The sequence below is a fragment of the Ambystoma mexicanum genome, chromosome 13 (assembly GCF_040938575.1).
Source record: "Ambystoma mexicanum isolate Mex_15411 chromosome 13, UKY_AmexF1_1, whole genome shotgun sequence".
Taxonomy (NCBI): domain Eukaryota; kingdom Metazoa; phylum Chordata; class Amphibia; order Caudata; family Ambystomatidae; genus Ambystoma; species Ambystoma mexicanum.
The window spans coordinates 718,849,799-718,864,046 of record NC_090938.1 but is presented as its reverse complement, the minus strand read 5'-3'; the positions used below and the strand labels follow the sequence as shown (position 1 = coordinate 718,864,046).

Below are 14,248 nucleotides of genomic sequence, written 5' to 3'. Positions count from 1 at the left end.
AGAGTGTACATTAGCCTATGGGAGCAGCTGGGAGTCTGAGGCAGCATTCTTTATAGAGTGTACATTAGCCTATGGGAGCAGCTGGGAGTCTGAGGGAGCATTCTTTATAGACTGTCCATTAGCCTATGGGAGCAGCTGGGAGTCTGAGGCAGCATTCTTTATAGAGTGTACATTAGCCTATGGGAGCAGCTGGGAATCTGAGGGAGCATTCTTTATAGAGTGTACATTAGCCTATGGGAGCAGCTGGGAGTCTGAGGGAGCATTCTTTATAGAGTGTACATTAGCCTATGGGAGCAGCTGGGAGTCTGAGGGAGCATTCTTTATAGACTGTCCATTAGCCTATGGGAGCAGCTGGGAGTCTGAGGCAGCATACATTATAGACTGTAAGTGAACTTATGAGAACATAAAGGGGGCGGAGGAGGCTTTTTTTTATAGACTATATACAAGCGTAGGAAACCAACGAGGCTGTCCTGGGAGCCTTCTGTCTTGTTCTGTGTAGATTATTCATTTGCAGGAAATCTTTTGACTAACAAACTGGTTTTATTCTTTTAGGATAAACTTTGCAGCCACATGGAACATCTGAAAAAAGAGCTGAAGGACCTGCACGAGTGGATAGAGGAAGAAAAAAGGAACGCATCAGAGCTCAAGGTAAGAGGGATGGCTTTATATATATGTGTAGAGAGGCTCAGGGCAGAGAGGCACAAGGGCCCCTTTGAGAGTCCAAGGAGCAGTGCTGGGTGAGTGAGCTACGAGACCACCTTATGAGAGTGCAAAGAGTAGAGCTGGAGGGGAGAGATAGGAGACCTACCCTGAGAGTACAGAGAGCAGAGCTGGGGGGGGGAGAGATACGAGACATCCCCTGAGTGTACAGAGAGCAGAGCTGGAGGGGAGAGATGAGACATCCCTTGAGTGTACAGAGAGCAGAGCTGAAGGGGAGAGATACGAGACATCCCCTGAGAGTACAGAGAGCAGAGCTGGAGGGGAGGGATACGAGACATCCCCTGAGTGTACAGAGAGGAGAGCTGAAGGGGAGAGATACGAGACATCCCCGAAAGGGAGAGATACCAGACATCCCCTAAGAGTACAAGTAGCAAAGCTGGAGGGGAGATAAACGAGACATCCCTTGAGAGTACAGAGAGCAGGGCCGGAGGGGAGAGAGACGAGACCTCCCCTGAGAGTACAGAGAGCAGAGCTGGAGGGGAGTGATAAGAGACAGCCCTTGAGTGTACAGAGAGCAGAGCTGGAGTGGAGTGGTACGAGACATCCCCTGAGTGTACAGAGAGGAGAGCTGAAGGGGAGATATACGAGACATCCCCGAAAGGGAGAGATACGAGCCATCCCATAAAAGTACAAGTAGCAAAGCTGGAGGGGAGATAAACGAGACATCCCTTGAGAGTACAGAGAGCAGAGCCGGAGGGGAGAGAGACGAGACCTCCCCTGAGAGTACAGAGAGCAGAGCTGGAGGGGAGTGATAAGACTCTATCAACAAGAATGCCACTAAGTACAGCTACCCGCCCATACACATGCTAGGTGTGCTTGGTTGCGCTACGTGTTAACAGTCATATTGGTCAATAGATCCAAATAGAACAAGAACAAGAGATCAACATTTTTTAATTAGTCTATAGAAGAGACTGACATGTTAAAAAACAAAAATGCATTTCATTTACACAAAACATACAAACAGTTAATGAAAAACATCATTTTTCCTAACCAAGGGAACAGCAACTGTAATTGACATGTTTGAACAGTTGAGTGAGGTTAGTATCAAAGTGATATTGACATTGCATATATCTACAATTGTTATTTTATTAGTCCTTGACTCTGTCGACACAGAGGAATGTGTTTCTGGGTATCAGCAGGTGTAATTTAGGAACAGACACTCTCTAGCTGGCTTAGTCTGACATGAGACATGTGCTGAACCCGTCTTCAGGACAGTGGATTTTAGGGACACAGCAAAATGATGCAGCTTTCAATTTCTTTGTGGCAGTGTGGGGCGTCGGAAATGGTGACCTTGGACCAAATTCGAGAGACTGTGCGAACTCACAGTTGAACAAAAGCTCTTATGAATGGCTGAGGATGTTTTTATAAATGCTGTGAGGCGGACTGATGTGGATCAACGGCCTGGAGGGAGTTTTCACGGCTCCGAGTTTCCTAAAACCACTTCTCGCACCCTGCATGGAAACATAGGATGGGGGAGACTATTAGGGGCCCTCAGATCAATATATTTGTCTTTGTGCTGCTTTCTTGTGGGCGGCTGCAGTCTGTGCTGATGGCTGCTCTATGACTCCAATGCAGCCTAGTGTCCCCGTGGTGCTCCGAAAGGATCAGGACTCAGGGGAGTGATAAGAGACAGCCCTTGAGTGTACAGAGAGCAGAGCTGGAGGGGATATATACGAGACATCCCTTGAGAGTACAAGTAGCAGAGCTAGAGGGGTGAGATACGAGACATCCCCTGAGAGTACAGAGAGCAGAGGTGAAGGGGAGAGATACGAGACATCCCCGAAAGGGAGAGATACGAGACATCCCCTAAGAATACAAGTAGCAAAGCTGGAGGGGAGATAAACAAGACATCCCTTGAGAGTACAGAGAGCAGAGCCGGAGGGAAGAGAGATGAGACCTCCCCTGAGAGTACAGAGAGCAGAGCTGGAGGGGAGTGATAAGACACAGCCCTTGAGTGTACAGAGAGCAGAGCTGGAGGGGAGAGATACGAGACATCCCCTAAGAGTACAAGTAGCAGCGCTAGAGGGGTGAGATATAAGACATCCCTTGAGTGTACAGAGAGCAGAGTTGGAGGGGAGAGATACGAGACATCCCCGAAAGGGAGAGATACGAGACATCCCCTAAGAGTACAAGTAGCAAAGCTGGAGGGGAGATAAACTGGACATCCCTTGAGAGTACAGAGAGCAGAGCTGGGGAGGAGAGATACAAGACATCCCCTAAGAGTACAAGCAGCAGAGCCTGATGGGGGAACTATGAGACTTCCCTTGAGAGTACAGAGAGCAGAGCTGGAGGGGAGCAATATGAGACTTCCCCTAAGAGCACAGAGAGCAGAGCTGGAGGGGAGACATACGAGACATCCCCTAAGAGCACAGAGAGCAGAGCTGGATAGGGGAACTATGAGACATCCCTTGAGAGTCCATGGAGCAGAGCTGGATGGGAGCGATATGAGACATCCCCAAAGAGTATAAGTAGCAAAGCTGAAGGGGAGAGATACCAGACAACCCTTGAGTACAGAGAACAGAGCTGGATACGAGACATCCCTTGAGAGTACAGAGAGCAGAGCTGGAGGGCAGACATACGAGACATTCCCTAAGAGTACAGGTAGCAGTGCTGGATGGGAGAGCTATGAGACATCCCCTGAGAGTGCAGGGAGCAGAGCTGGAGGGGAGAGACACAAGACATCCCTTAAGAGTACAAGTAGCAGAGCTGGATGGGGAACTATGAGACATCTCTTGAGAGTGTAGAGAGCAGAGCTGGATGGGAGAGATACGACACATCCCCTAAGAGTACAAATAGCAGAGTTGGAGGGGAGCGATATGAGACATCCCTTAAAGGTACAAGTAGCAGACCTGGGGTGGAGAGATACAAGACATCCCCTAACAGTAGAAGTAGCAGAGCCTGATGGGGGAACTATGAGACATCTCTTGAGAGTGCATGGAGCAGAGCTGGAGGGGAGAGAAACAAGACATCCCCTAACAGTACAAGTAGCAGAGTTGGAGAGGAGAGAAAGTAGACATCCCCTGAGAGTACAGAGAGCAGAGCTGGGTGGGGGAACTATGAGACATCCCCTAAGAGTACAAGTAGCAGTGATGTATGGGAGGGATACGAGACATCCCTAAAGAGTATAAGTAGCAGAGCTGGATGGGAGAACTATGAGACATCCCCTAAGAGTACAAGTGGCAAAGCTGGATGGGAGACGTACGAGACATCTCCTGAGTGTACAGAGAGCAGAGCTGGATGGGAGAGATACGACACATTGCCTAAGAGTACAAATATCAGAGCTGGAGAGGAGGGATACGAGACATCCCCTAAGAGTACAAGTAGCAGAGCTGGAGGGGAGAGAAACTAGACATCCCCTGAGAGTACAGAGAACAGAGCTGAATGGGGGAACTATGAGACATGCCCCGAGAGTACAGAGAGAAGAGCTGGAGGGGAGAGATACGAGACATCCCCCAAGAGTACAAGCAGCAGAGCTGGATGGTAGAACTATGAGACATCCCTTGAGAGTACAAGTAGCAGAGCTGGAGGGGAGAGATACGAGAGATCCCCTAAGAGTACAAGCAGCAGAGCTGGATGGGAGCGATATGAGACATCCCCAAAGAGTATAAGTAGCAGTGATGTATGGGAGGGATACGAGACATCCCTAAAGAGTACAAATAGCATAGCTGGATGGTAGAACTATGAGACATCCCTTGAGAGTACAAGTAGCAGAGCTGGAGGGGAGAGATACGAGAGATCCCCTAAGAGTACAAGCAGCAGAGCTGGAGGGGAGCGATATGAGACATCCCCAAAGAGTATAAGTAGCAGAGCTGGAGGGGAGAGAAACTAGACATCCCCTGAGAGTACAGAGAGCAGAGCTGGATGGGGGAACTATGAGACATGCCCTGAGAGTACAGAGAGCAGAGCTGGAGGGGACAGATACGAGACATCCCCTGAGAGTACAGAGAGCAGAGCTGGAGGGGAGAGATATGAGACATCCCCTAAGAGTTCAAGTAGCAGAACTGGAGGGGAGAGATACGAGACATTCCCTAAGAGTACACGTAGCAGAGCTGGAGACGGGAGAGAATAGACATCCTCTAAGAGTGCCAGGAGGATGAGCTGGAAGTCCGACATGAGGGTCCTATGAAAATAACAAAAAGCAGGAACGGATGCAGGGGAGTCAGCGACATAAGGGAATAATAATAAGGAGACCTCCTGTGGATACCGTTCCATAGTAAGTGCATTAGGGGGTGTATAAAAACCCTCTAATAGTGTGCAGCGAGTGGTAGAGCTGAGTCAGTGGGCAATGAGTGAAGCTCTTGTACTATGTACTATGTACAAGAAGCTCTTGTGCATGTCTGTTCACCATCTTTGCAGCCCGGCTTTGCTGTGGAAGACGATAGCCCGGGTGTTTGCTCTGGAGCTTCTGAGCGCCACATGACTCTCTCAGACCTTCTCCCCGGTCTCCTGCTCATGCACATCTCTTTAGAATGTGCATGTGCATTTTAGCCAATGTGAAGTTGGGTGGGGATGGCCAAGTCCCTACTTGCTGCCCGTATCGAGCTGGCAAGTGGATCTGTGCTTTGTGATCGACTGGAGAGTATGTGAGAGTAGGAGACTCATTATGTGTCAAGCTAGACTGCATTTTTGGCATGGAGGATCGCTGTATTGTAATGGCAGAGCTGTTGTGCGGTGTATCATTGTCATTGAAAATGTATGATAGCAGATGCATGTGGGTGTGAGGCCTTCCATCCCGCCTCCGAGGCTCCTTTCCCCACAACACAGGCCAAAAGACCTGCTCCACGGCACACAAACCACACCATTTAAGAGACCAAGGCGGCTAATGGGAGTGCTGCCAGGCCCCCGAACCCCCCATAGCCATCATGTTATATTTCAGGGGTTGCTGCATGCGCATTTGTCCCTCTCCCCTGCCCGCTCCTCTACCCATTTCCATCCCGCCTCCCAGCCCTCCCACACAATCTGATTCCCCTTCCCCATAATAGACAATCTGACCAGGGCAGCCCTGCCCAGCAGCCCCAGAGGCTAAGGGTCTCAAGGCAAAGGGTGGCTCCTACAGCGGTGGCTCCAGACTGTGTCTGCAGGTGTCAGCAGGGGAACAGGCAGCCTAACAGTCTACTAACACCAACTCCTCATTCACTTTTACCAAAGCAAATGACACCGCCCCCCCCCCAACTTCCCCCCCCCACGTTTGCCTCAAGGAAAAGGAAAGCAGTAACAAGCACCTAGTATACCCTAGATACCATTTAAAAGCTGTAAAACACAGAGAAACTTGTATCCTTCTCCCGAACCCCCACTCACTCAGAGACCACCCCCACCTCTGCTAAAACCTTCCTGAGATCACCACGAGCAGCCCCAACAGTATCCACAAGAGCTAGACGAAGACCACACTGCCGTCAGCCAGCATCAACTGACAAGGTAGGCACAATTTCAGTTACAAGTAGCCACGCTACTACCTAGAAATATCAAGTCTAGATGTGTTTAAATCTGCCGCTTTGTGAAACATAGTCCTCCCTCCAACCATCTAGGCGTCTGAAATCCAGGTGTGGTTAGATCTGCCATTTTGTGAAACATAGGCCTCTTCCCACTATCTATTAGTCTCAAATCCAGGTGTGGCTAGATCTCCCATCTTGTGAAACATAGGCCTCTCTCCCACTATCTAGGAATCTCAAATGCGAATGTGTTTAGACCTGGCATTTTGTGAAACCTAGTCCTCTCTCCCACTGTCTGAGTCTCAAATCCAGGTATGGTTAGATCTACCATTTTGTGAAACATAAGCCTCTTCCCACTATCTAGGAGTCTCAAATCCTGGTGTGGTTAGACCTGCTATTTTGTGAAACATAGGCCTCTCTCCCACTATCTAGGAGTCTCAAAACCAGTTGTGGTTAGATCTGCCATCTTGTGAAACATACTCCTCTCTCGCCCTATCTAGGAGTCTCAAAACCAGGTGTGGTTAGATAAGCCATCTTGTGAAACATAGGCCTCTCTCCCCCTATCTAGGAGTCTCAAATCCAGGTGTGCGTAAATCTGCCATTTTGTGAAACATATGCATCTCTCCCACTATCTAGGAGTCTCAAAACCAGGTGTGTTTAAACCTTCCATTTTGTGAAACATAGGCCTCCCTCCCACTATCTAGGAGTCTCAAATCCAGGTGTGCTTAGATCTGCCATTTTGTGAAACATATGCCTCTCTCCCACTATTTAGGAGTCTCAAAACCAGGTGTGGTTAGATCTGCCATCTTGTGAAACATAGGCCTCCCTCCCCTATCTAGGAGTCTCAAAACCAGTTGTGGTTAGATCTGCCATCTTGTGAAACATAGGCCTCTCTCCCCCTATCTAGGAGTCTCAAATCCAGGTGTGGGTAGATCTGCCATTTTGTGAAACATATGCCACTCTCCCACCATCTAGGAGTCTCAAAACCAGGTGTGCTTAGATCTGCCATTTTGTGAAACATAGGCCTCCCTCCCACTATCTAGGAGTCTCAAAACCAGGTGTGGTTAGATCTGCCATCTTGTGAAACATAGGCCTCTCTCTCACTATCTAGGAGTCTCAAATCTAGGTGTGCTTAGATCTGCCATTTTGTGAAGCATAGGCCTCTCCCCCCACTATCTGGGAGTCTCATATACAGATGTGGTTAGACCTGCACCCAAACTACATTAAAGCATACGGTACGTATACCTTACACCACGTCTGTGGACACAGGCCGCAGGCACGGCCAAACATCCATGCACCGTAGAATGCAGCTACAGCTATGCCATTCCTATCTAGCAGCGCACATAACCGTCCACATTGAAACACCCGACGCACCTCAACACCTGTGCCACTAGCATACAGCGACTACCAATGAAAAGAAATTCGGTATAGCTGGGCACACATCGAATCCTCAACAATAGCACTCTATCCCTAACCACCAACAGTGCCCACCCACGTGCCTGACCTTTGGGCTGCTTAGTGGAGCCTAGCCCGCCACCTAAATCCTAAACCGGCGAAAATGCACACAAGCATCTCTTAATCTACACTCTTAAAACCTCCACCACATTGACTGCGGTCACCTAGGGCGTTCCAACCACAAAGCGCGTTGAGGCCATACAAATGGGGAGAGAGCGCTATATAAATAACCGAATACAATATAATGTCCCAGGTCTATAGGTTGCTGTTCCTCCTACGAGGACCTTTACATAAGTGGATGCTGCCCTCAGAGCCTGATGTCACCAAAGTCGCACCTTCACTCCTGTTTGTAGGTTGACTGATGCTTTGGGATTCCATATTTTAACATGCTCTATTTGGGAATGTTAAGGAGGCCTTGCTCAGTCATAATTCAGTAAAAGCTCCATCAGTGACGGAATTGTGCAAACAGCAAAGGTTTTATTCTCAGTCGACTGGGGGTCGTTACACAAGCCAAAGTTGATCAGTTAACCAGGCAAGGACTGAAAAGCCTGCCCCTTTTGAACACACCTCTATTGAGAATACAGCATTGCACAATATTTATAGGCTAATCTAAACCTTAGATTTTAACATATTCTAATTTGCCATTTTACTTAAAGGTCAAAACACTTCCTGAAACACATTACTCCTTATGCAAATTAGCAAGACTATGTAGTTTCCCATATTTCACAGACTCATTGACATATGTTTCAACCTTAACATTGGACAAAACAAGTTCTGGAAATGACACACGTCTTCGGACGTCTTAGCACACTGTGTCCAAGACATGGATAAGTTGTCTGGTTTTCTATTGGCTAATCCATCTTCTTATTTATTTGTGACTGTATGCCAGTTTCACTGGCAAAACAGCACTATGGAAATAATATATTCTCCCATTTGATGCTGCCAAATTGTCTGCACCTGAATTGGCCAAGCCCCATCCTCCAACCGTGGCTGGGTTACTGGCCACTGTGTTTTGAGCTCTTCACAGCTATATATTCTCTGGGCTTTAAACACCCTGCCCTGAGGCCTATTTCTAATTTAACACATGCCATGGTATTCATTTTAAAATAAATGGATGCCTGTTGCTGTGATATTTTTTATGTCAGGAATCAATATTCTGTGTTAATGTTGTGAGCACTGTAAGTGTACCTATATGTTATATGTTGTCCTAAATAAGTGTGTCCCGTGTTACCTATTTCCAATGTGCATTGCCTTGTATAAGGGAAGCTTAACTACCTAAATAGACAATAGATCTATTGGATTGAATAAATCCAGATGGATTGCCTGCTTTCTGGGTCCCAGAATGGTAAGGGTTTGCGTGGGCGATAGCCAATCTGCTCCAATTTCTCAGACATGCAGAGTTCCGTAGGGCTCCTGTCTATCGCCCTTGCTTTTCAATCTATACATTCGTCCTCTTCTCAACCTCTTAAACAAACTAGGCGTGCAATATACGAACTACGCCGATGATACTCAAGTGGTTATACAGCTGAGTGGCCTTTATAGCAGCGATTCTGCAACCATCAACAAAATATACAAAGCTATACAAGACTCGATGGCCTGCAATTATCTTGCCCTCAATGATAAAAAAACTGAAATTCTCATTGTGGCATCTAAAAACACTAGGACGAAACTAGATCCCGACTATGCTAGCTTCCACATTGCTGATAACACCATTCTCGTTCAGAAGGAGGTTAAGACATTGGGAGTTGTTCTTGACGAAGATCTCTCAATGAAAATTCATGTCTCCAGCATCAAATCAAGCTGTGGTCTCATAAATAAGAGAATAGGGTATATTCGCCCATTCATATCACAAGAGAACTGCGCTCTTATTTCCACCGCACTAATTAATTCTAGATTGGATTACTGTAACAGCCTCCTAGCGGGCACCACAGCTCTCAACATCCAATCATTACAAGTGGCTCAGAATAATGCTGTGCGCAATATCTTCATTCAGTCCCGTCGCACACACATTTCCACCTTCAGGAAAAAACTTCATTGGCTCCCCATTAAACACCGGATAACCCATAAGATATTAACCACGACTCATAAATGTCTCAGTCCCAGCAGTCCCACCTACCTGTCAGGCCGTATAAGCATTAAGCCAAACATTAGGAACCTTCGGTCATCCTTGGCCATCATTCTCAAACAGCCCAAAATTAGGACAGCTAAATTTGGTGGCACAACTCTTGATGCACAGGGACCCCTGCTCTGGAACAAACTTCCAGCCCAGATGCGGCAGATTCAGAACTACTCCGTATTCAAACGCGCCGTAAAAACCCATTTGTTCAACATGGAATAACTCCTTGACCTTGCTCCTTCTCTGCTCTATACAGGCTTCTCTATATGTTTGTCTGTCCTGTTAAGTTTCTATGTGCGCCCTGAGGCCTACGGGCATGTTGGCGCTTTATAAGAATTAAAATAAATAAATAAATAAATAATACTCCTGGGTTTTCAATGTTGGGCAGGTGGGAGGGGTATAGGCCCTAAATACCATATTTACCTATCTGTCACAGGAGAGGGGGGCTGCTCCTCTACATGAACATTTGAGAAAACCCACACTTTCACTAGGACCACTTGTATTTACTTTGATGCTTAAGGACATATTTGATCCTGGAGAGAGATAATCTCCTACACTCCCAGACTTTCCTATGGATCTGCTGGTGAAATATATTTGGATTTTATTCAGTGACAAAGGGTGCTGCATTTCCATGAGAAATACTTGTGTCCTTACAGAGTACCACACCTCAAACACCCCACTTTCTCCCTTCCAATTCTCACTTTTCAATCCCTATTAGACATGTGCTTTAGCTGTGGGACTTGAAGCTGACTAGTATGGACACATCCCAGTCAGAAATGTACATAGGGGTTTAAATATCACATTTTCTGGGAAGGATGTTCACCCAGTCATCATCACAAGGATCAGGATCAGGGAATGTCATCACCAAGACCTTGAAGCCAAGAGTGCCAGGAAGAACTCTTAAGAAAATATCACAAGGACAGGATTCCCAGACGGTTTTAAAGGACCAAGCATATAAGGACTACATCTCCCAGAATTCCCTCTCACAAAGGGAAAACCTGGAGCAGATCTGTGAAACTCAACTAGAGGTATAAGGAAAAGAAGACTATGGGGAAACCCTAATCATCCCACAGAAGCAGCTCCCCAGCCTGCAAGCGAACAGTTATGGAAGAGACACACCTCTCTCCCATTTAACAGCATTGGTGACTGGGTGAAGCACAACTCTTCTCTGTGCAAGAACCAGTCACACAGAGAGGACTTCACGTCTTCCCCCACTACAGGAAGATTTGAAGACTTGCTCATGCCCAATTCCTTCCCTGAAGCTACCTCACGCTCCAGGCCCATGCTACTCCCCCTGAGTGGTCCTTCTGGTATGTCTCTACTGCCTTTGACTAACATCAGGGGTCTGCCTGCGTTGCTCCATCTTCTCCTGGGGCTTCTGGTTCTTCAGCCGACCTCTGGATCTCTTGGTTGGGGTCTCCTCTGGCCCTCCCTAGAGTTGTTTACCCCCAAATCCGCCTCTGTGGGGTATAGTATAGACTTGCCTTCATTTTCCCCATACAAGCAGATGCAGCTCTCCTGATAATTTATTTAGGTAGGAATGTTTTACTCCGTATTTTTGAAATTCGTGTCGAAATAATTTTTCAGGGAGTAAAAAGTAATTTCTACTCTCAATTGTTTGTTTGTTTTTTAGGAGACTGAAAACATATTTGATCTAAAAATTGTAATCCATGCTTCTTTGCTCCTAGTGATTCATGCAGTTTATAATGCATGTTTACATTACAGCCGTTCCTCAGATTTGGCTCTAATATTAGCACTCCTTCCTGTTCCTCTGCTCTCCAAATGCCATAGATCCAAACCTGTCCGTTGAGCAATGTGAGTAGCGCTCCTTCCGGAGGCACTGCTCCCCAGATGCCATGGATCTGAACATATCCACAGGGACCAGTGATGTACAGCCTGGGGCAGGAGATGGGGTGGGAGGGGCTAATACAGAGAGCCCTACTGCTGCCCACAGGGGCCAGTGAGGCAAAGCCTGGGGCAGAAAATCGCAGTTAAGACAGGAAGCACTACTGCTGCACACAGGGACCAGTGATGCACAGCCTAGGGCAGAAGATGGGGTGCTTATACAGCGGGCACTACTGCTGCACATGAGCTTCAGATGCACAGCACAGCATGGGTGCGGGCAGAGCCACCATATGGGGAATATACTGATCTTTAGCTGATTGGCAGTCATTAATCAATAATTCACATGTGTTAGGTTTAATATTTTAGAAGTTATTAAGAGGAAACCACTGCAGGTGTTACATGTAGGTTACTTTATGATGGTTAATATAATAATCAGAAATATAATGTTTGTCTTTTGTTTGTTTTAAATCTCATTTTTAAGGGAAACATTATGAACCAGAGAGAGAAAATCCTTAGTACATTTGAGCACCTGAAGCAGTTTCTGGAGCAGGAGAAACAGCAGCTGCTCAGCAGACTGGAGAAGGAGCAAGAGGAGAACATGACGAAGATTCAGGAGAAACTGACCCAACTGGAGAAGCAGCAAAGCACCCACAGGGACCTGATCACAGAGCTGAAGAGCAAGTGCCAGCAACAGGATGTGGATCTCCTGAAGGTGAGGGGGGATCGGGGATCTATAGAACTATAACAGCAATCCACCCACAGGAGCCTGATCACATAGGAAGTGCCAGCAACAGGATGTCGGTTTACTGAAGGTGAGAGGGGATTAGTAACCTAAAGATAAAGAGCAGCAATCCACCCACAGGGGTATGATCTCAAAGCTAGAACAGAGGTGCCAGCAGCAACAAAGGGAGTTCCTAAAGATAAGACTGGATCTGGGATCTATAGACCTGCAACGTGCAGGAATCCACTGCCAGGGACCTGATCACAGAGCTGGAGAGAAGTGTCAGCAGCAGGATGTGGATCTACTGATAGTGACCAGGAATCAGAAACGTATAGAAATAGAGCAGCAATCCACCCAGAGGGGCTTTATCCCAGAACTACAACAGAGGTGCCATCAGCAGGACGTGGATCTACTGAAGGTGAGAGGGAATTGGGGATCTATGGCCCTGTTACAGCAGCGATCCACTGTGGCGGGTCAGAATAAGGACCAGCGATTCTGATCCATTTTCAAGCCATTTATATTCAACACAAAGATGAAACTCCTAACTGTTTCAGGAAGAAAAGTAAGTGGGCACCACTGGGTAAATTCACTTTCGAAGAAATTTCTCAAAAACGTTAAAGTTCAGGATTGTCATCAAATAAATTCACAGGAGCTGGCTGCGATGAGTCTGGAGACACCCTGACTCGTAGAACAAGAAGTACAAAAGACCAGGTAACAAACCTAGCCACACAGCCGCTCTCTGTATCTGCCCAACAAGGGCGGTGTGATTTCCAAAATTAAAATCAAGTAGTAAATGTTCACTGCATTAGCAGGATAAATCACATTTAAATAAATCACTAGTCAAAGTAAAAGTGATATGCGTTTATCAAAAAGAAAATTTCAAAGTGGTCACTAATTCAATCTTAGTGAAGGCGCGGCTAGCACATCCCATAATTATAGTAGACTTAAAGTGCCAATGCATTTCGGAGCATGCAACTCGTTCATCAGGGCAAGTCTAAATTACACAAAATGCATAACATTACAACCAAAGTATCAAACATTTGATGGGCATAATTAAAAATGATGAATAATGTAAAGTTCAACATGCGGTAAAAACAAAACAAAATGTGCCCATCCGTGATCAGAAAGAAAAAGTAACATACCATTGTTTGATGGAATTCAAGGTGTTTAGAAGGGACAAACAGAGCCAGGCGGAAAAAAAGAGAAGAAAAATGAATAATTTATTTATTTATTTATTTATTAATGTGTTACAGCTTAACATAAGCTTTTCACATATAAATCAATAAAACACTTTAAAGAGTAAAATTCTATTTGGATAGGAAAAAGGATAATATCATTAATACAATATAATCAATGAAAAATAAAAAGATGAAATAAGAAATATTAACAGCATTAAATAAATGAACACAAGTGACCTTATATCAAAATAATAAAGAAAACATTTTGAGTGTAAGATTTACACTGAGTTACATTTAAACCCTCTTTCAGCATTTATGCTTTATGTATCTAATAACAGTGTAAATTATATAAAATAGGCATTCGGGCTGTATTATAAGACTTACATGTCAACAGCTCGTATAAACCTTAACTAATGCAAACAACCGTATGACTAGTTATAGTCACAGTAATGGAAAATAGGTAGAATATTTCTATATAGCTATTTCTAATAATTTTTCAATTGTTAGCCATACGTTATATAAAGCAATATAGAGCTTCATTCCTGTACCATTAAGCGCCCTAAACCAAAAGTCTTCACTGCAGATGTGGTCCAAATGGTGGACGAAGTCCCCATAACAAGTTGCATAGGTTTTTAGCATGGCCGGACATCTGGTCAATACATGTTTACCTGATTCAGTCACCATATTGTTCATGCATAACCGGCAGGATCGTTCTATCTTGGTAAGATTACTCATATTCCCGCTAATAGCCAATACCGGGAGTTGGTCCATCCGCAACAATAGG

At 45.9% G+C, this 14,248-nt stretch overlaps 1 protein-coding gene across 5 annotated transcripts in view; it reads left to right on the top strand.

Annotated features, from left to right (window-relative positions):
* The window catches only part of LOC138521792 (E3 ubiquitin-protein ligase TRIM39-like), a 128,723-nt gene that overhangs the window by 29,113 nt on the left and 85,362 nt on the right, over positions 1 to 14,248 (top strand). For 4 of the 5 annotated variants that reach the window (XM_069634883.1, XM_069634884.1, XM_069634881.1 and 1 more), the window contains exons 2-3: positions 553 to 648; positions 12,047 to 12,277. In XM_069634883.1, the coding sequence (XP_069490984.1) occupies positions 553 to 648; positions 12,047 to 12,277 (327 nt within the window). The remainder of the gene's footprint in view (positions 1 to 552; positions 649 to 12,046; positions 12,278 to 14,248) is intronic. The other variant, XM_069634882.1, reaches the window with a different exon arrangement.